At 36.9% G+C, this 23,642-nt stretch overlaps 1 protein-coding gene across 1 annotated transcript in view; it reads left to right on the top strand.

The window, feature by feature from the left end:
* NLN (neurolysin) overlaps positions 1-23,642 on the top strand; it is a 143,354-nt gene that overhangs the window by 73,968 nt on the left and 45,744 nt on the right. The window contains exons 4-8 of the mRNA XM_044657715.1: positions 2,813-2,920; positions 8,315-8,417; positions 9,468-9,625; positions 15,455-15,590; positions 20,802-21,168. Of these exons, the coding sequence (XP_044513650.1) occupies positions 2,813-2,920; positions 8,315-8,417; positions 9,468-9,625; positions 15,455-15,590; positions 20,802-21,168 (872 nt within the window). The remainder of the gene's footprint in view (positions 1-2,812; positions 2,921-8,314; positions 8,418-9,467; positions 9,626-15,454; positions 15,591-20,801; positions 21,169-23,642) is intronic.

Below are 23,642 nucleotides of genomic sequence, written 5' to 3'. Positions count from 1 at the left end.
AAGTCAGGAGGACCTGAGTTCAAATGTGACCTCAGACACCTACCAGAAGTGTGACCCTGAGCAAATCACTTAACCCATCTTTACCTCAGTTCCTCATCAGTAAAATGAGCTGGAGAAGAAAATGGCAAATCACTCTAGTATCTTCTCTAAGAAAATCCCAAATAGGATCACTAAAAGTCAGACAAAATTGAAATGAGTGAACAACAAATTTTTGGGAATGGAACTAAGAGAAATAGAAAATAAGTGAGAGTGGGAATGACAGAGTGGGAAATATATTAGAAAAGACAGGATGGAAGGGGATTGCTTAGGCAGGTTAGCCTTGGTAAGGAATAAGGTAATTTTGTCATGTATAAGAGTGGTAAAATAGAAAGCAGCAGAAGGCATTTGAGTGATAAGGAAGAAAGGAGGAGAGGGAGTCTATAGTAAATGGCTTTAATTTTTTTCTGTAAAATATGAGACAAGGATCTCAACTGAGAGGATGCAGAAGGGGGAAGTATTGGGGAGTTCGAGAAGGGATGAAAAGGTTTGGAAATGCTGCCATGAAGAGTGGGATAATGAGTTGATAAAGGAGGTTTAGTAGAATTGCCTACATCACAAGTTGAGGTCGTGTCATAAATTTGTAGTGGACCTAGTCAGAATGGTGGCATTTTCTCCACCTTCACTGAGAAGCATATATGCAGATCATCTAAAAAGTTTTAAGGAGAAGAGTCCATTTTCAGGTAGGGGAATGCCCATACCCTTGAGACTAGGATACTTGGATCAATCATTCATACAACCAGTTTCTAATAAGCTCCTTTTATGTTCCAGACATTGTACTATGCCCTTAAATAATGAAGTTTAAACATGAGTATCTATACAAATACATACACATAAATGTATATGTACCTAAAAGCACCTGACAGTAGGAGAAAATTACAGGGAAAAAATATTGTCCCTGCAGATATCAGTATAAGATTCTTCACTGAAAAATGAAAAATAATGTATACCACTACAAACTCCCTGTGAAAGAAGAACATCTTAACCCAAAAGGCCAGGAGGTGTGATGAGCACAGGATCAGTTATTTGCCTCTCAGAATAGAATATCCCTCAGTTGCTTCAGGAGGTCTATGAAGGAAAAGGTTTATTAGAATCAGCACTTCCTGGGAGCATTTCCCCTTAGAAACATTTTAACAATGGCCCCTCACCACTTAGAAATTTCCAGGGAGCCCAGAAGTCCTGTCTAGCAAATATTGCCCCATAATGTAGCTAACTAATTGAGCCAATTTTTTTTTAAGTATGGTAAAACACTTTTCTAAAAATTTGGCTCAATTAATTCATCTAGTTTTAATTAAGGCTTGATTCAGGTCTAATTTTCTCAACTTACATGTTTTTGCTGTCTGTATCTATGTGCCTTTGCAATGTTTTGGATTAGGTCATGATGTGTTAAACTATTTTTAGAAAACTGAGCTTCCAGTTAGTTGATTATCCTGTGTTTGGTCCGCAAAGCTGCATTCCCCATACAGCAAGGCTTACCTACCATGGCAAAAGGAAACAACTTCTCTATTTCCAGTGAGGATAGAAAACTGTGAGCAAAGTTGGCACAAGGGGTTCAAGGCTCCAATACAAATTAACTTGCAAGCAAACATTGGGGAACAAAGAAAAATTTGTTTTTTGTTGAACAGTACTTGGGTCAACCTACTGTGTGTTTGTTCTCTGCTGCAACAAAATTTAAGGAATCCCAAAATTATCACTAACCTGTAACTAAAGCCAACGATAACTAGAAGAAACAATCTACTGATGATCAGACTCCAGAGTTAAATATGATCCCTAGCCTTTTAAAAATCTAATTGATTTACAAGGTACAAAACCTAAGTGAAGGAAAATCATTTCAGACTTTATTTTGAGCAAGAGATATCTGTCTGATGTTTGGAACAAGGTTCAACTATCAACTCTTAAAAGTATAGAGAAGGACTTATAACTGCTGAATCCCTCTGGATATTTCCCTCCCCTTCCTCTTAATGGCTACACAATTGACATCATATCCCAGAGAGGCAATGTGAGCTTCTACTTGGCTACCTGCTTTTCTTTCACACCCATATTGCCATGAAACAATTGAATAAATTTTCCATTCTCCTTCAGGGCATCATTCTTTTAAGTGAACATTTTTTATGTTGCTGCATGTAGGTCTGTGTTAGCTGTCCAGCTTTCTACTTGTTTATGTGATGCTGACTCATTTCCCCCAGATATTTCTGTATCCACCTTTTGCTATATCCCCTTGCTCCCAATTGTGATATGACAAGTTGGGCATTTACTGAAGCTTTGCAAGATTTTTTTTTTCTAGCATTTTGGTCCAGATGGCCTAGGATGGTATGTTTACAGTATCTGACAACCATCCATTTGTACGTTATATTCCTACACTTTCTATTTCTACTTCCTAAGCAAAGCAGAATGACTGAAAATAAACCCCAGATAATTTGTGAGGAGCAATGTGGCCAATGAAAAAGAATATTCTGCAACATGAAGGGAGTACTTTAAGTCTAAGAATATACGAGAGTGCTTCCACTATGGCACTTCCAAGTGTGGTGGGCATTCTCTTTTCATTTGGATGCAAGATGAGGAAATCCCAGGTGGCTTCATCTGTCCTAAGAAAACAATCTAGCATGCTGAATTTTAAAATTAGATTTTCAGATGTGCTCTACTCATAATCTCTTACATGTTAAATAGCCCAACAGAGTTAATGAACAATCTTACCCAGACTTGATAAACAAATTATAATGTACTTGCTATATGTAGCTTTATGTAAGAAATGTTTTATCCCATGCTTTCATTTCAGGAAACCTGTGATCTTGAAACAATAAAACCTGAAGCTAAACGCTACTTAGAAAAGTCCATTAAAATGGGAAAGAGAAATGGGCTTCATCTTCCAGAAGAAGTACAAAATGTAAGTTTGGTTTTCTTTTCCTTGGGCCAGATTTGGGAAATAAGAACATGTTTAGATTGTTTGGGAGTTTTGGATCCTGGACAGACTGTTCCCAAAGATCCTTTTTGAAACTGTCCAACTTTTAGCCAGTTTTCTCACTTGCTTTCATTTTTCTGAACTCTTATTAATTTAGGTCATTAACATATAATTGTGGCTTAATTAGTCTCAGTTAGGTAATTATCTTCTATTTTTCTACTTCACCAGCAAGATTCTAACTCTGAAGGCAGGGATTATAGCTTATTTTCTGTTTCCATTTTTCACCACTGACCCTCTCCTCCCCTTTAATTCAGTGCTGGATATAATATTATAATGTGTTCAATGATTATTTAATTTGTATTATTTATATTTATAATTATTAATTATATAACATTAATTAATAATTGAGTCATTAAGTAAGGCTACTTTGTAATAGAGCACCACCAACAAATAAATGATAGGGGAGAAGTGGAGAGAGAGAGAGAGAGAGAAAGAGAGAGAGAGCCCGTGCGAATTCTCTTTGCCCCTTTTCAGGAGGGGAAATTAGCTTTTGAGCATTGATTCCCAAGCTTTTTCACTGAATTGTCCCTATATTTTAATTCCTATATTCCTTAATTCATCAAAAAATATATTAGCTACCTCTTACTGCAAAACCTTATGAAAGATTCATATATAAGTAAAATGTGGTCTCTGGCTTCATGAAGTTTACAGTCTAGCTGGGAGATCAATAAAACTTTTTCCACTCATTTTTATTTTTTATATAGTATTTTCCCCCAATTACATGTAAAAACAATTTTTACATTTGTTTCCTAAAATTTTGAGTTCCAAAATCTCTGTTCTTTTCTCCCCTCCCCCTTCCCTAGGATGGCAAGCAAGTTCAATCATAAAAAACATATTCATACATTGATCATGTTGTAGAAAACAGCATTCACACATACGTGTGTGTATATATACATATTCACATATACATATGTGTGTATATACACGTAGTATACATATACTTATATATATATAACACCAAATAAATTTAAATGAAAAATAGTAAGTTTTGATCTTCATCAAGACTTCATCAATTCTCTGGAGGTGAATAGCATCTTTTATTATAAGTCCTTTGAAATTGTCTTAGCTTTTTGTATTGTTGAGATTAGCAAAGTCATTCATCATTGATCATCATACTTTATTGCTGTTAACTGTTTACAATTTATAATATTCTCTTGGTTCTTCTCACTTTACTTTGCATGAATTCATGTAAATCTTTCCAGGTTTTTCTAAAATCAACCTGCTCATTATTTCAATAAGACAAAACTTCAAGGGCAGAAATACAAGCTATAGAGGATTTTTGTCTCTAGTGTAGACTTAATATGGTAGGCAGTAAGAAACTGTCAAAGCATTTTGAGCAGAGGAATTTTCTCATCAGTTCTGAATCTGAGATAGATTAATCTGGCAGCAATGTTTAGGATGAATTGGAGAAGAGAAGGAGGGAAACATTTATTAAGGGCTTACCATGTTCCTATCACTGTGCCAAATACATTCCAAATGTTATTTCATTTCTTATAATAACTCTTTGAGGTGGGGGCTATTATTATCCTTGTTTTGCAGATGAGGAAACTAAGGTAGACAGAATTTAAGTGACTTGCCCATTCACACAACTTGGAAATGTCAAAGACCAGATTTGAAGTTAGATTTTCCTGACTCTAATCCTTGTTCTGTACTCACTGAAGGAAGAAATTGGTAGTGAGCTAACTTCTTTGGAGGAAGATGCAATAAACAAAGGAGGCCGTGCTAAAAGCATGGTGACTGTCCATTAGAGGCAGCAGAAATGAAGAGAAGGGAAGAGAGATTGTGGAGACTTAAAACATTTGAGTGTAGGGGGATCAGGGAAAGGAGCCACTTAAAAATGGTATCAAGGCTTCTGGCACAAGTGATTGGTTGGCATATCCTGATGCCATTGACATAAGGGGAAAGTCAGAGGAGGAGTCCATTTTGGAAGGTTAAAAAAAACTTTTAAGTTTTACATTACTTTCTATGTAGAAAGAAAAAACTATAGCAATACTAGAAACCTTGTGTCCTTTCTAGTTCAAAAATGAGCAGATTTTCATCATCTACCTAAGCCTGAAGTGGTTGAAAAGTAAGAGGTTAGAGAATGAGGTACTAGTAGAAAACACTAAGGAGAATAGTGTTTTGACTCTAAGGAAAAAGAATCCTTTGCTTATAGTATTGACTATAATAAAGTGGCATCTTCATTCTACTTGAATGAGAATCAGGATTCCAAAATGCAGTAGCAGGAGCAGCACCAGCAAGGACACGAAAAAGAGGAGTCAGCTGAGAGAAAGGAGAATCAGCCAGCTCTGAGGAAAGGGAATACTTCCATCAGGAAGGGGCAGGCAGGGTGGATACTCAGGTCATGTTCCACAGAAACAAGTAAAATCCAGTGGGTTTTATAGGGTTCTTATTGCAGTGAAACAGATTCGGCATTAGGGGATAGTGACTGAGAATCAAGGTCCCAGTGTGCAGGTCAAGGTTCAAGATGTGGGGATTGATGCTGTGACTCATATTGAGGGAGTGGGGAGGCAGGGACAGACACCTGCCATTTAGCAGGTCTTTGATTCTCAGAATCCCCAGAAGAAGAAGGACTTTGTTATTGTTGAGTCATTTCAGTCATGTCTGACTTGTCGTGATCCCATTTGGGGGTTTTCTTGGCAGAGATACTGGAGTGGTCTGCCATTTCCATTTATTGTAGGTCAAACTTTGATGGAGTGACTCAGGGGATTTGAGCCTTCTTGGTTAGCAGGTCACAGAGGCTACTGAGGTTCTTACACATGATTTTGAAATTAGGTCGTGGAATGACCCTCAACAACTCCCATCTCTACACCTTTTTAGGATAAACTTAGATTTTGAAGAGGAGAGATCAGGAAGAACTTCTAGTTCCTGCCTATCCAATCACAGGTAGAAAAGTGTTAAAGATAAGGAAGGAACCATTTCAGATTCTGAAAATTAATTTCTTAGACCTGCAGGTTAGTTTTATCACCACATTTTCCTTTTCCAGAGAAAGAAGCCTAATTAGTGAATCTTAGTTCTCTTCTTATCAGAAAGACAGAATTCAAATTTGAAAAAAGTCAAAGCCAATTGAAACAAGTTTTTTGTTAACTCTCATTTAGCATTCTGAAGGTAGCATGAGTCTATTGAAAAAATAGATACTTCCTTCTAGGCCACTTATTTTTTAAAGCATATATAAGTAAAACTTATAAGAAGTTCCCATCTCTAACTTGGTCCTCCTCCTTCCTAGACTCCATGACAAGTATAGGTACTAGTATTTGCCTACTACCTCTCAGAATCTGATTAATTTGGACGTATGATTAAAGTTTGGTTATCACTCATGTTGGGGCAAAGTGACCACATATTAATCAAAATCTTTTGTTTTACTCATGCTGTTGTGCTTCCCAGCTGACCCTGTTGAGATTTTTAAGTGAATGCTTATACATGTAAATCATCCTTGTCCATAAAGGTACTCCCAAAACTAGGAACCACAAAAAACAATCCTCTAGTATAGCGATATCAAACCCATGGTAGAGTGCTACCTGAACCATATTAGCATGTAATAGGGAAATGTTACACAATAAGCAAAAATTCAGTATTACACAGATAATGTTAATTTGTGGTATTCTAAGTTAATATGAAGCCTGCAGAGATCCTTTTCCATTTGAGTTTGACAGCACTGGCCTAGTAGTCCTCTTTCTCCAGATGTTGACTCCTAGTAGCAGCTAGATGTCACAGTGGACAGAGTGCTAGATTTAGAGTCAAGAAGACCTGGGTTCAAATCCTATATCAGATACTTAGTAACTATTGTAATGCAGGATTTCTTGCATTTGCAATATTACCCTGGGCAGTCCTGTCAGTTAGCAGAATGGAACTCTGGTCTGGCAGATGACACCCACATGCCAGCTGACAGTTGCTCTGTGACTATTTAAGCCACTGCAAACCCAACCTTGGGGTTCTGATTTCCTTGACCTCACCCAGACACCCAGCTACCCCTGACTTCCCCTTGGGGACCCCGGAGAGATTGAAGGGAGGTGGTGTGTGGAACATGGGCAGAATTTTAGCTTAGAGTAGCTTAGGATAGGGACACCCCTAAACCAACTTAACAACTACATTTGTTTAGCTTGTGGATCAAACAACATCAGGGCAGTGTCAGATTAATCTCTGGCTGAGGGCTGGTTCCCTCAGCCTGACCTTACCTTCTAGGTCCATTGCCAACACTTGCCAGTCGCCCCTAGCAACAGCTTCTCAAAAAACCCTCTTACCTCAGTTTTCCCTTCTCAGTTTTAAAATAAATCCCTTAGCCTGAATCAGTGAGTTCCTGTAATTCCTATATCATCACCAAGGCTAAAGAGACTGAGGACAGGACAGAATATCAATTAGTTGAGTTTGCTGAGGAGTGAAACCAAAGCCTTTATTGTAACCAAGAAGTTGAGCCCCACTTCCTGCTGGGTTCTGCTCTCACCCAATAGGAAGGCAGTTACTCCACCTGGGAAGGGCTGCTCATTCAGCATCTTAAAAGAGCCAACAGCTGCAGTGGAGATTGACTGGAATTCTGGGTGAGGCTGTCCCTGTATCTTTGCAGGAATTCCATGCTTTCCATCTCCACACAACAGTACCACAGTTGAGGCTGCTCAACACTGATAGCCCCAAATCTTCTGATGATCTAGTTACTGGCTCCCAGGCCTCTGATGACTCACTTTTACTACCGGCATCTTAATATCCATCACATTATTATCCATTATCCATTGACTCTGGACAAGTCACTTGACCTTTTGGGTTTCTATAACTGTAAAATGAATAAAATAATAGAACCTTGTTTATGGTTCTATTGTCTATGGTTCTATGGATCTAGGATTAAATGAGTTAGTACACATGAAGTGTTTTGCAAACCTTAAAGTGGAAAATAAATGCTAGCTAATTAACTTTTGCACTCAGTATTGGTTACTCTATTGAAAATTTGTATTGAAGGATGTGAGATGTGCCAGCTCCAGGAGCTTCCGAAGGCCTAGTATGCTAGATCACTCAACTTCATTGGTGTAAGGAGCTTCTTGTGTAGAAAACCCCCACCACTAATGCAAATGTATGCACACATAGACCTATAATTTCATATAGATATATAGATATATATGTGTGTATTTATGTATATGGACATATATGTGTGTATGGCAAAGAATATGTTATATATTTCACTAAGAAAGCATTTTTTATAAGTTGGGTATTAAAAACCATTATTTTTAAATTATTTTAAATTATTTATTGAAAATAAATAATTTTAACATTTTAAATAAAATTTTATTTTCTTTTTTAACCCTTATTAATCTTTGTTTTCAATCAATCCAGGAAATTAAAGCAATGAAAAAAAGAATGAGTGAATTATGTATAGACTTCAACAAAAACCTCAATGAAGATAATACGTTTCTTACATTTTCTAAGGAAGAACTTGGTAAATATTGATATTTCATAGATAAATGACTATCTGCTATTATGGTATGGATTAAGTGGTATGTGATCATGTGAGTGAGTTCTTCACCTCATTTTATTTTCCATATTGAAATTAAAAAGTAAGGGTTGAAAGAACTCTTAGGAAGTGATTCGTTACAATTTTTGAAAGACTGTAGAACTCTGATCAACCCTAATTCCTAAAGACTGGTGATAAAACATGGTCCCTATCTCATGACAGAGGTGGTGAACTAATGTGAATAATTTTTGGACATGGCCAATATGGGAATTTGTTTTACTTTGACTATGCTTTTATTGCAAGGATTTTGTTACTGTTGTTTTCTTTTTCTCAATGGAGAGGGAGATAGGAAGAAAAAAATTGCTTGAAAATGAAAAAAAATAGATTTAATTACAGTTTTTAAAAAATAAGTCATTTATCCTGTTTTGCTTTCTTTATTGGGCCATGTTCAAACCACCCCTGATTTCAGACAAATAAAACTTTCCAAAGGAGGTGTTACTCTTTCTGGTATTTAACAAGCATTCTGTCTCTAATCTAAGAGACAACTTAAGGAGGTAGCTAGGTGGCTTAGTGGATAGAGTCAGGCCTAGAGATAGAAGGTCCTAGGTTCAGATGTGACACTTCCTACCTGTATGACTCTGGGCAAGACACTTAACCCCAGTTGCCTAAACCTTAGCACTCTTCAGCCTTGGAACTGATACTTATTATCGATTCTAAAACAAAACATAAGAGTTTGGGTTTTTTTTGGTTGTTTTGTTTTTTTTAAGGGGCACTTAAGCTTTTTTCCTCTTGTTCTGTTCTCTGTTCTTTTTGGGTTTGATTATCTAGTAGCACAGTTACCTTAGGAGCACTTAAGCATATCCATAATTAGAATATCTCTCCCCCTAGGATATCGTGGGAATCATCCTTCTTCTTATTTTTAAATTCACTTAATTTACAAAATACCTAGAGATTCCTAAAGGCTCTAATGCCTGTAAGGCAGTAAGCTCATTTTTGAGAGAGGCAATTAATATATGAGAAAATTGTGTTTTGCAGGTACTCTTCCTGATGATTTTCTTGACAGTTTAGAAAAGATAGAAGATAAATATAAAGTTACCTTAAAATATCCCCACTACTTTCCTGTCATGAAAAAATGTTGTATCCCAGAAACCAGAAGGAAGATGGAAATGGCTTTTAATACAAGATGCAAAGAGGTATGATAAATGTTTGCATTTATCTTATTCACATTACAAATGATAAGGAAAGGAGCTTACTTTCTTGACCAGAATTGAAATAAACTTGATAGATATATTTCCCAGTTTGGGCATTATTCGTACCTTTTTATTCTAAGTTACTGACTCACCTCTGACTATTTTATTTCCTGATGATACCTCCATTGAGGCGCAGATATTGAGAGAGAAAGAGAAATAAACTTAACTTAGCATTCTGGGAAATTTTATTATTTACATTGCCTCAATCTACATTTCTTTTGGTATGAATGGAACAAGCTGTACCTTTAAATGGTCAGACTTCCAAGTCTGTCCTAAAATCTGCTATGTAATCATTTGGATCTATTTTCCTCTGAATAGAACATCTGTCTGCTTTCTTTATCAATCTTATTAAACTAGTTTTCAGTAATAATTGCTGAGTTGATCAAATGTACTCTGGGCTGACAATTTTTAGAATTCACATATCTGAAGGAACTTTTATATTAAGGAGACAAAAGGTTATTTTTCTGAAGTCTATATTTAGAAAATGCTTTCCATTGCAGAAGTCACTCTCTTCTGTTTTTGAAGGGAGGTTGTGTCATTTTAGTTTTAAAAATTATATGCTGGCATTCTGAACATGAAGCTTTGTTTATAAATGTTTCCTTTAGAATATGCTGGGTTTTAGTCATCTTGATAAGTAGCAATGAACAGTCATTTCATATTTCATGATAAATTTCAGCCTTAAATTCTGGGAAACAGCAGGCATATTTGTCAGTCAGATCAAATTCACTTCTATTTAAGCACAAGGACAGATACTGTTAACTGGAAATGTTAATATAATATACAGCATTAGAAGACTTGTTTCTACTCCAAAAATAGAGTTAATTTGTCTTCTAATAAGTATTTATTTCTTCATTTTGTTTACATAGTATCATTATTCTTCCAAAAAGAGTTCAAGCCACTTTATCAAAAACTTTAACCTTGAAGTATCCATCATTTCCTAAGAGAAACAATGTAACATGATGGATAGAGTTTGATTTTAGGGCCAGAAAAATCTACCCAAGTTCAAGTCTCACCCTTGTCCACATACTGGCTCTGTGATCCTGGACAAGTCACATAACTTTTTTAGTGCATCAGGCTACTCTGTAAATGTATAAATTTAAATTGTAAAATAGGTGTCCATCTGCATTTATACAGCAGGTTTCCTCACCAGGACTTCCCTACAATGATTAAATCATAGATTCTGGAAAGAAATTTAGTATTATAAAGCAGGAGTAGGATTGAACAGATGAAGAAGGGAAGAGGAAGACCAAATCCCAATGAGAGCCAGATCCTAAAAAAACAGTTTACCTCACCCTCCAAATGCTATACCAGCATTCTTCCAAGTGTTTATCTTTCTTCTAATTTTATCTCTAGGATTACCTCTGATTCATCATCAAGATGAAGAGAAAGATATGGTAGCAGGTGGCTCAGTGGATAAGAGAGTTAGACCTAGAACTGAGAGGTCCTGGATTCAAATCTGGCCTCAGACACTTTCTAGCTATTGTGACAAGTCACTTAACCCCCACTGCCTAGCCCTTATACTCTTCTTTCTTGGAACCAATGCACAGTATTGAGTCTAAGACAGAAGGCAAAGGTTTAAAAAAAAAAGATGAAGAGAAAGGCAGGCAACTATAAACTACCCCCTTCAGACTGATTCCCATCAATGTTCCCTGGAAACAACTACCATCTGGTCTTTGGGAGAAGGGAAAACTCTAAACAAAAATTATATCTTCCTCCATCCCAGGTCCTGGTAACTCCTTTTTAGGAGCTGAGGTGGTATGTGAGCAAATATTCTTAACCTTTCACAGTTTAGGGAAGCCTGTGGACCCCTTCTCAGAATGTTTTTAAATACAAATAATAAAATACATAAGATTACAGAGGAAACCAATTATATTGAAATAGCCCATAGAGAGAAAGACTGCAGTCACATGTGATCTAGAGGTAGGTCTGATAACTACAGCAATTTCAAAGTAATGATAAGCATAAATGATATTTCAAGGTATCTTCAGCCAACTATAATAAGCTATTAAAATATCTGAGATTGGGGCAGCTGGGTAGCTCAGTGGATTGAGAGCCAGGCCTAGAGACAGGAGGTCCTAGGTTCAAATCTGGCCTCAGACACTTCCCAGCTGTGTGACCCTGGGCAAGTCACTTGACCCCCATTGCCTACCCTTACCAATCTTTCACCTATGGGTCAATACACAGAAGTTAAGGGTTTAAAATTAAAAAAAAAAAAAAGAAAAAAAAATATCTGAGATTTCTGTCAGTCACAAAGTCCCAGATACTGCTAATACTACTGTTGTTTGTCTCCTACACTCATCATTGAAGAAAAATGCGAAATTTCAATCAGATCTTAGTGGAAATAAAGATGTAACTTTTTTCCCCATCCAAATTCATAATCTGTAGACTTTAGGTTCTAAGAACCCCTATACTAGAGTGACTGAAGTTTCAGCATGAGCAACTTCTCCCAAGCCACAGCTAGCTAAGCTAAGCAAATGAAAGTAAGTAAATAGCGAAGACAATTTGAACATACCTTCTAAGTATTACAGGGCAAAAATGTGGGCAAAATTTCTGCCAACTTTCTATCATAGAAAGTGAATAGTATATGCTCAACCATACAGGACTGTGCAGGTGTTTGCACAGCACAGGAATATCTATGAAGACTGTAAACTCATCCCTGTTATTGATTTCCCCTTGTGTCTCGTCTGCTTACGTAGCATGACAGTGCACACCCAGATTGTGTTCCTGTGGGTCAAGTTGGTAGGAGAATAACTAGTCAGAGTAGGTTCAGTGTAGTCCCATTAGCATTGCCTGAATCTGCCATTTTTCTTATAAATTGTATCTGCTGTCAGGGATTCTTTTGAGTTTTTCTGAAAGGTAGGAGTTAGGGTACTCCTGAAATGGTGGCTGTGGTTAGAGCTTTGGGTCATCTCTTGTCAGCCAAGAACAGATACTGAGCACTATAACCATTTGCACTGATCATCTTGGCATTGCATCCAGACAGAGGAAGCCTGGCAGAGTCAACTGAGAGCTAAACTTAAGAGTTGCAAAAATCTGGGTTCAGACCATATCCCTGACATTAGCTGCTTTGCAAACTTTAAAACTCCACTAAATATCATCATTTATTGTTGTTATTATTAATCACATCATCCTTTATTCCACTTGAATATCAGCTACTCCAGTCTTAAAAGTGAGCCCTCTCAGGTGCGCCTAGCATAAAATAATAAAAAGTTTAAAGAGGCTTTGCTCCTTCTGCAAGATCAAGCCTTTAGTAGGAACCCTATAGGGCTGCTTACTTGGGTGTCACTCAGTTTCTTCTTTTCTTCCCACTAGGCTACTTTAAATGCCTGGATTTGCTGTGAAGAAAAAAAAATTCAGACTCATGACTGCATCTGATTTATCTAGGTTTTAACTTTAAAATTTGAATTACAAGTGTTTAGCTTTTCCCTAAGGTTGTTCGCATAATAGCCAAACACATCCACACATTTCTCTCTTGTTAGTTGCTTTGCAGCTTTTAGAAAACATTCATGTTAATGTACCTCATCCCTATCCCATGAAGCCTTTACTTTAGTGTTTTTCTCATTTGGTACTTTTAAGTAAAGTGACTGAACAACTCATCCATTAGAACACACATAGTAGAAAGCACTTGTTTCCACAAATTCTGTAGGGCGACAAATAGGCAAGTAGTGAGTTGGTTAAGCTACAAAGTAAAATGTTAGAGAAGAATTATTTGTAATTAATTCATCGATTCATCTATGACATTGAAATCTTCATAGTATGGACACAGGACTACTCAAAACTAGAATGAACAATCCCAAGGTATCCATTCCAGTCTTTATCCAAATTCCCAAACATTTTACTTACAATATCTAGTATTTGCTGTACTGACCAGCCACTCATGATCCTACCCTCATTTATAAAACCAGTTCTTTTGTCCATTGGCCTTAATATGTGAGCCACCAATTATCTTAGGGCTACAAATTTAAAGATGAAAAGAATCTTCAATACCATCTAATCCAACTTCTTTGTTTTACGCTAGAAAAAATAGAAACCCAGCAACGTTAAGTGACTTGCTCAGAAACATTTACATAATAAGTGGCAGAGCCAGAATATGAACTCAGGTCCTCTGACTCCAAATCCATTACTTTTTCTACTTCAACTTTCTCATTTCACATTATAGAATATATTCAATATACCCATTACCCCTGACCATCATTGGTGTTCAACTTTTGGTGTTTATTCTCTCAGAGAAGTTCTTTCCATTGACTCAATAATTAGAAAATTTATCACTTCAGGTTTGTTATGGAAGAACTATTCACTGTCAAAAAGTGAAAACAAGTTGAATGAACATCATCAAAATTGTCATTTTTGAGCTTGATATATTGGGTAGAGCTCTGGACTTGGATTGAGATTAGAATTTCTACTTCTATTCCAAACCATTCTGAAATTATTTAGCCAATTGTGTCATCTTCTGTTGACTAAGTTTTCTGAACCAAAAAAAAAAAATGGAATGCTGTCATCTGTCTTTGCATTCTTATAAATCTCAGTCAGAAGTGTAGAATTTGTACATGCACTTTGAGCTCTTTGGAAGATGCTCTGTTAGTACAAATTATTGTTATGGCATCATTATCTTGCTAAAAAGGCAGGCTGTTTATGACAGTAATAATTGTGCATGCTGACACTGAGGTATTGTAAAATGGCCTCTGACATGATTTAATATTGGTTCTATAATGACATCGTTTCATACTTTGAACATGTAAACAGCTCTAAAAATGCTTTGAACATATCCATTTGTTAAACTTTAAGCAATGATATAAGTTGTGCTTTGTAATATTATTCACATTTTCTAATTTAAATGCAAAAAGATGGAATCATCTGCCCATGTTCATAGTAATTAAATAATGGAGTCAAAATTATAATTCAAAGTTTGACTCTAAGTCATTTACCACCTTATTGCTTCTAATGGAAAAGCAAAATTGTAATCTTTTAACATCTGAAAATTAAATATTGCTTAAATCAAGGCAGACTCCTATTTGGCTATCTAGCAAATTCCAGTCCCAACCTTCAGCTAAACTGAAGGAGAAAAAGAAACTAGTCCAAAATACTAGAAAGCTTTAAAGTAATATAGTTTTATTGTGTTTATTTTCAAGTTAATCAGAAAATGTTCCTTCTGAACTTATTGACTCCCTTCTAATTGCCCCTAAATTTATAAAAGAAAAAATTGCCAGGTCTAAAGACAAGAGGTTCTTCTTCGTTCAAATTTGTCTTCAGATACTTCCTTGCTTGACCCTGGACAAGTCACTTAACCCTTTGCCTAACCCTTACCTTTTTTCTGCCTTGGAATCAATGCACAGTTTTGATTTTGAGGTGGAAGGTAAAGGTTTAAAAAAGAAAAAATTAAGTAAAAGAATCAAGAATAGTTGGAAGTCATCATATACTTTCAGCCTTTATTTGTGGTTTCCTATTTCATGCATCCATAGTTTAAGTAGTTGTATTAATTCCAAGACTAACATCTCTGTGATTGCCATTGATAGCATGACTGTACTATAAAGCAGAGCTAGGAAAGAAATATACTTTTCCCCCATAGGATCATAGTTTATCACTGAGAAATTCCAGTATCTTCCCCACCCTACCCCTCTACCTCATAAATGTTATTTAAATTATAGCATACTCAATGAACCATTTATTAAAATGTATTTTGAACATATCTGTAACTGCAAATACAATAAAGAATAATTCTTCCCTTTTCAAAGTCTCCTGCTGATGACTACCTTTATTTTTTTTGGTTTTCAGGAAAACACCAAAATTCTGCAGCAGCTGCTTCCACTACGGGCCAAAGTAGCAGAACTCCTTGGCTACAGCACACATGCTGACTTTGTGCTAGAACTTAACACTGCCAAGAGTACAAGCTCCGTTGCTGCTTTCTTAGGTGGGTCCTACTTTACAAACCATATAGTCTTTCTCTATAATTCCTCCTTCCTTGTCATGGCATCATAGAAGTGTTAAAGAAGGAGCCAAACCAAAAAAGCTTATACTCACCTATTTTATCTGTTGTTTTTAGTGTTTATATTTGCTTTTGTAGCAATGCTTAAAGAGACCTTTAAAATCTCACTCAATCAGAAACATTACTACATCTCCTTGTTTCTCCACTAGCAAAGGCTAGCAAGTATCAGGTGTTCATATGGCAGCTTTGGCCTCGCAGCCTAGTAGGCACCTGAAAATTTCTGGAAAATACACAGCAATACACAAGAAAGTAGAAACAGTATTTACAAATAAAAGTTTTAAAATATATTTCTAGACCTTTGGTTTATTGTTGTTGTTTAGTCATTTTTCAGTTGTGTCCTACTCTTTGTGACCCCATTTGGGGTTTTCTTAGCAACAATATTAGAGTACTTTGCCATTTCCTTCTCCACCTCATTTGACAGATGAGAAAACTGAGGCAAACAAGGTTAAGTGACTTACCCAGTGTCATACAGCTTGTGTCTGTGTCCTGGTTTGAACTCAAAAAGATAAGTCTTCCTGATTCCAGGCCCAGTTGCACCAGCCAGCTGCCAAACCATTGGTACCAGTTAGCAAATAAATATGAAAAGCTCAAAAGAGTAAATCACAGCATTTCTAACATTAATAACTATATTCACATCTGGTTTAAATAAGTTCCTTACCCATGTCTTTTAAACCACATCCCTGTCAGCTGGTGTCACTTAGTCATGGACTTCAAGTCACCTTTTCCTCATTCCTCTTTGACAGCCTTCAAAGGAACAGTTCAATTCATTCCCCTTAAACTGAAGGCTCAGTTTAACTCAACTACTTTACAATAGTCTGTTTACAGCTAGCCTCTAGTGTGTTGTTCTTTTTTTGAAATTCTTGAAATTTTCTTTTTAGACCACTCTTTTTTAAAATAAATTTTTACTGATATTTTCTGTTTCCTACATTGCCATAGTATCCCATATACACCTTTCCCTCCACTTCCCAAAGAGCCAGTCAATGTGATAAATAGTATTTTAAAAAATGAACCCCAACAGGTTGATAAAGTTCAAAAAGAGTAAGAAAAATTACAAAAGCATGTGCAGGGGGCAGCTGGGTAGCTCAGTGGAGTGAGAGTCAGGCCTAGAGACAGGAGGTCCTAGGTTCAAACCCGGCCTCAGCCACTTCCCAGCTGTGTGACCCTGGGCAAGTCACTTGACCCCCATTGCCCACCCTTACCATTCTTCCACCTATGAGACAATACACCGAAGTATAAGGGTTTAAAAAAAAAATAGCATGTGCAATATATAACCTTTAGACCTCCCAACTCTACAAAGAATTAGGTTGTGAATGATATCTCATACACTTCATTCAAGTCCTATTTAATCTTTATAATTTTGTTACATTTACTTTGAATTTTGTTACATTTACTTTGAATTTTGAATGTGTCATCATCGAAACCATTTTTAAACTGCCGTCCTTAGTCATCTCAGTCCAAAAACTATACAAGCTAGCAGCATGGCACAGAAGAGAGAGGGTTAGATTCAAATCTTAAATCTGCCCCTTCCTCAGTGTGTGACCTTGGACAAATAATTTACCTTTCTGGGACCTTAGTTTCCTCATCTATCGAATTGAATTGGGATGACAGCCCCAAACCTATCTGTGATTTCATTGTTAAGGTTTAATTACCTTAAGAATAAGAGAAGCCTTTTGAGAATTCCTTGGACCAGCAGGAAGATAAAATCATTTAAAGAAATTAATTCAGATTACTCATTGGAAGGTCAAATACCAAAGCTGAAGATTAAATACTTTGTCTATATAGATGAGAAGAAAGGACTCATTAGAAAAGATTCTGGGTAATATCAAAATAGATTTTGAGTGATAATATATGTATAAACCAATGGAATTACTTGTCATCACTGGCAGGGGGAAGGGAAAATTGGAGGGAGAGAGCATGAATCATGTAACCATGGAAAATATATTTTTTTAATCAAATAAAAATTATATTAAAAAAAAAAGATTCTTGGGGCAGCTAGGTGGCCCACTGGATAAAGAGCCAGGCCTGGAGGTGGGAGGTCCTGGCTTCAAATCTGGCCTCAGACACTTCAAACTTGAACAGATCACTTAGTCACCATTGCCTAATCCTTTACCACTATTATGTCAGATACAACCAAACCTCTAAACAGCAATACTACCTTAAGAATAGAAAGAGCCTTTTTTTTTTTTTCTGTTAAAATCGGGCTGCAAGGGGGCAGCTGGATGGCTCAGTAGATTGAGAGCCAGGCCTAGAGACAGGAGGTCCTAGGTTTGATTCTGGCCTCAGACACTTCCTAGCTGTGTGACCTTGGGCAAGTCACTTAATCCCCATTGCCTAGCCCTGTAACAAATAAAAAATTAATATTGAAGGACATATATATATATACATACATGTATATATATATGTGTCTGTGTGTGTGTGTATATATGTATATATATATGTGTATATATATATTAGGATTTTTTTAAAAATCGGGCTGCAAACAAGAGCTGTTCCTATTCCTACTGAAATTGCTATAGTTTCCTCAAGGTCCATCTCAGACTTTTCCATCTACCTTAGTTTCGACAAACCTTCAATTAAAATATTCTTCAGTATTAGCTGCCCTCCTAGGATCTGAATTACTTTAGAGAGGTCTTTTTTCTCAATCAAAACCAGAATTCTCAAGTTAAAAAGCAGAACAGAGTAGTAGCTAGAGGCCTCAGAGTCAAGAAGTTGGATTCATGTCCAGTCTCAGACACATATGAGATAAGTGACTATGGACAACCCAGCACACCAAGCAAGTCTTTTAAGACCTTAAGTTACACAGCAATGTCATAAGATGATTAACTTCAAATGACTTCATTATTATCAGCAAAATAGTGATCCAAGGCAACTCCAAAGGACTCATAATCTCCACCTCCAGAGAAAGAACTGATGGGGTGAGAATGCAAATCAAAGCATACCATTTTTTCACTTTATTTTCTTCATGGTTTTTTTTTGTGACATATGTCTTCTTCCACAACATAATGAATAGGGAAATGTTTTTATGATAGTATATGTATAACCTATATCATATTGCTTTCTGTCTCAGGGAAGATGGAGGAGAGGGATAGAATTTGGAATTCAAAATGTTAGAAAACAAATACTAAGAAGTTGTTTTTACATGTATTGGGGAAAAAATAAAATATTACTGAACCAAGACTTTAATTTACAGATGGGTTGTCATTGTGGGGAATTTCTAGTCCCACAAGTCCAAAACATTCCTCTTGCCATCTGCCACCTTCCTCCCTATTCATCTCCATTCAGTATGAATTTGTACCCACTCTGCCTCTGCTGCTGACATGTCTCTCTTATAAGCTCAGTTAGAACTGCTTTCTTTCTCTCTGCCTCTCCCCCATCCCTGCTCCCATCAGAATTCCTCTTCCTTCTCATAACTTCCCTCCTGCTGCCCTTTTGCATCTTCCAGTATGGCAGTACATTCTAAATGATAACAATCCTTACAGAGTCAAGCAGGCACCTCTTTTCTTGCCTCAGTAACACAGAACAAAATACAAAACAACAGCTTGGTAATTTAACCAAATATAATACTGATTCATAAAACTGAGGTTTTGTCATAATGTATGAGCCATTTAGGTGACCTGGGTGCAAGGGACATTTACAGAATATAATTGCTATGCGCTAACCATTAGCATCTTATAAAGATAACATAATGATAGGCCCAGCTCCACCTGCCTAATAAGTTGTACTTTCTATAGACAAGATCAGCTGCACAATTCAGATTCTATTTGTGTTTTCCTTCCCTCCAGCTTCATGAGAGATCAGAGCCTTCTCCAGGAGAAAAACATATCAGTGAATTTGGTTTCTGTACTCTCTGGTTCCCTGAAATTCAAAAGATGAAATTTCCTCTGACTCAATTCCAGCCAAACTATCCATGTGAGAGAAAGGAGATACACAACATATTTACTTTTTGTTTTTTTTTGTACAAAATGTGCTATGGGTAGAGAAGCCACAGAAACTTTGTAGGAGAGGAAATTAGTGTTGCCCTAACAAAACCCAACAGTGAATTCATTCAGCAAGTGTTTACTGAGCACATTCTCTGTGCAGGAAGATGCTTTGTCCCCTCAATACATAAGTGACCAAAGGATATGAATGATTTTGAAGATTCAAATGACCACTTGAAAGCATGCTTTAAATCTAACCAATAATAAGAGGTAAAAACAAGACCCTAGCCACAGCCAAAAAAAAAAAATAAGAAACAGAAACAGTTGATGCTGGAGGGGTTGTGGGAAAATGGGCACACCAATATACTGCTTATAGAGCAGTGAATTGATTCAAACATTATGAATATCAATTTGAAATCATGCAAGAAAAGTCATTAAATTGCCAGTACTCTTTGGCCTAACAAGTGAACTATTTGAGTATATCCCGCAGAGAAGAGAGACAGGAAAAAATGACCAAAATATAGCAAAATATTCATAGCAGCACTCTGCAAAGAACCAAAAGCAAAGTGAACAACCATCAGTTTTGGAACAGTTAAACCATACACCTTGCTGTATTAGTGTAGTGTATTGTTGTCTGGTAAGAAATGGCTAATATAAGGAATCCAAAAAAAGCAGGGGAAGCTTTGTATGAACTGATGCAAAGTGAGATAAGCAGAACCAAAGTAACATTAGAAACAATGAATACAATATAATTTTTTTTAAATCACTAAAAAAGGAGTTGGAAAAAAAAAAACAAAACAAATGATGATCATTCCTGAGAATCAGCGATAAAATATACCACCCTCCTTACATCCAGGAGACAAGTTGTTACAAAGGGGGAATACTGTTATACATTGTCAGGCGTAGTCAGATTTTGGTTCATTCTTCTTTCTTGTTATAAAATAGAGTTTAATCTGGAGGGGTAAAGAAAAGGAATTGTTTCCATTAATGACTGCAATATAAAAACAAAAAGCACTCTCAGAAAGCTTTAAGATTTTTTTTTAAAGAGAATATTGTGTTTAAAAATACCAGAAATATATCCTGTACAATCTCTAGCATGGTGCCCAGCATATAATAGATGCTTTTAAAAAACTAATAGATGTTTAATAAATTCTTTTTGAATGAATGAATTCCCCTACTGAGAAAAACCAGAATACTAACTATGCTCCTCGCCTTCCAGATGACTTAAGCCAGAAACTGAAACCTTTGGGGGAAGAAGAACGAGAGCTCATTCTGAATTTGAAGAAAAAGGAATGTGAGGAAAAGGGATTTGAATATGATGGAAAAATCAATGCATGGGATTTATATTACTACATGACCCAGGCAGAAGAACTTAAGTACTCCATTGACCAAGAGAAGCTCAAGGAATACTTCCCAATTGAAGTGGTCACTGAAGGCCTCCTAAATATCTACCAAGAGCTATTGGGCCTTTCATTTGAACAAATGACCAATGCTCACGTCTGGAATGAAAGTGTTACTCTCTATACAGTAAAAGATAAAGCTTCTGGAGAAGTATTAGGGCAGTTCTATTTGGACCTATACCCAAGGTAAATTACAGTCAGTTACTTCTCATTCTGTTAGACTTCTGTTGATAGTAATTCTGTCATATATTTTGTCTTTTTTGCTTTTTTTTTTTAAACCTTCTATCTTAGAATCAATAATGTGATTTATCTCTGAGGCAGGAGAGGAGTAAGGGCTAGGCAATGGGGCTTAAGTGACTTGCCCAGGGTCATACAGCTAGGAAATGTCTGAGACTACATTTGAACCCAGGTTCTCCCATCCACTGAGCTGCCTTGCTGCCCCTCTTTGGGTTATTTTTAGATTCATGTTGTTGAGAGACCCCTAGTCTCCATTTTAGAATTAATCCTCTTAGCTTGCTTCTTCAGCATGTGCTTGCTACATGTCCCTCAGTGTTAAAGCTGATCTGCACTTCTGAATCTCTTTCCCATTCTCTAAAAATGTCTGTGAAACCTATAGCAGGTCAGTGTTAGTCCTTGGTCATTTCTGCTAGTGAAAGAAAATGCAGTATCCCCTAGGTTACTAATGGGCAGAAATTGCTCACCCACTCACTCTTGGCGACTTCACACAGTTGCTGGGTAGGAGGATGAGTGGCCATTTGGCCCATTTAGGGACACCTAGGTGAATGTATCAATATTGTTCTAGTTCAACCAGTGTCCCCAGGGTGAGCTTTAGCCGTTCTATGCAGTTGATTCTTAAAATAAAACCACTCCAAATGCTTATTTTAAGTGGGACGTGTCAGGGAACATGTGGGCCACAGTCATAGCTTTCAGAATTCTCTCTTGGGTCCCTTTCCAAGCTCAGGAATGATTACTCTTGTCTGCAGGGCTCCCTCACCCTCTTGTGTCTGCCGAGATACTCAGTATAACTCCTAACCTCACTTTGGAGGTCCTCTAGTCTGGTTCCGGCCTCCCTTTCTCTCACACTTCTCCCCTTCATGCTCCACTTTTCCAACACATGGCTCTGCCAGCTGTTCTTGGATCTCATCCCCTACCATCCCACCTCCATGGGTTTTCACATAGGCCATTCCATATGCATAGAAAACACTCTGTCCTCATTTAAATGTGCCTCTTTTAGACCAAACTTAGGACCTTATCTCTCCTTGAAACCTTACCCAATATGTGCCCCAGCTGAAAGTGAGGTATCCTTCAAGTATTCTTAGACTCTTCTTTGCATTCATCACAAACATCATGCTTATTTGCATACGTGGCATATCCCTCTTAGTAGGCATGGGCTCCTTGAAGCCAGGGACTAGTTTTCCCCCTTCTTTATCTCCCTAGGAGCTAGCATTTTGTTGTTGTTCCATCATTTTCAGTCATATCTAACTCTTTGTGACCCTATTTGAGGTTTTCTTGGCAAAAATACTAGAGTGACTTGCCATTTACTTCTCTAGCTCATTTTACAGATGAAGAAATTGAGGCTAAGAGGGTTAAGTGACTTGTCCAGGGTCACACAGCTAGGAAGCATCTGAGGTCAGTTTTGAACTTAGGAAGATGAGTCTTCCTGACTCCAGGCCTGGCACTCTGTCCACTGCACCACTTCTCTGCCCAGTACTTTACAAACAGTGGGGGCCTTATCAGTTTGTTGAATTGAACTGAATCCTTAGGGAATAGGTCCTTACTGCCACCTTTCTGAATTCTGGTGTTAACCATGACTGTAATAATCCTTTGTGGGAGTAGAAAAAGCTTGAGCATGAATATTGGGATATTCACCATGATACAGACTTCCAGCCACTGTGCTTGTTCTCTTCATAAGGATAACCTTTCAGTCTAGAATCTAGATAAATAGCTCCTGCTCAGATTCTTTTGTTCAATCTTCTCAATGAGAAACACCCAGAATAACTTCAAGACAGACCAAGTCCTTGTTAACTTTAGCAGTCTCAGCAGGTAAGAGCCAGAAAGTGATGGGAGACACTAAGTAGGGAAGAGACAAAACAAAGACAGAAAGAAAAACCACAAACCTGAGTGCTTTTAGTCATCCAAGGGAATGGAAATCAAAGTCAGCCCTATGGCCTTCATTAGTTGGCCTGAAGCTTTGAAGTTACCATCCCTGATACCCCTTCTCTCCAAGGAGAGATGACTTTATACTGTTTCAGGTACCTCTTCCCAGGCCAAGGGAAAGGATTCTGTTTCAGACAAGACAGTCCTATTTATAAGTTAAATACCTTTGGTATATCTTCTTCCTTTTTAGAAGAGAAGAAGAATCGAATTATTCATGGTCTAGCCTAGAATTAAATTCCCAAGATAGGAAACAACCATTTGTACAAAATGAAAACTGCACTTGACTTCAAATTAACTTTTATTTCTGTGACTGATTACAAAGCTGAATTGGTGCTGTCCTCAGAAATGACAAGAAGGATATTATTAAAATAATTTGGGTGGTCAAATGTGCCAGGGCAGGTATAATTTTTATTCTGAGAGTTATATTCCCTAATAAAGTAAGACTTTTTTTCATATCCCTTTATTTTTTATTTAAATTTTATTATTTTTTCTATATTGTTCAT

This window comes from Gracilinanus agilis, chromosome 1 (genome assembly GCF_016433145.1).
Source record: "Gracilinanus agilis isolate LMUSP501 chromosome 1, AgileGrace, whole genome shotgun sequence".
NCBI classification, from domain to species: domain Eukaryota; kingdom Metazoa; phylum Chordata; class Mammalia; order Didelphimorphia; family Didelphidae; genus Gracilinanus; species Gracilinanus agilis.
The sequence above is the reverse complement of the archived record's forward strand: the minus strand, read 5'-3'. Positions and strand labels throughout refer to the sequence as shown.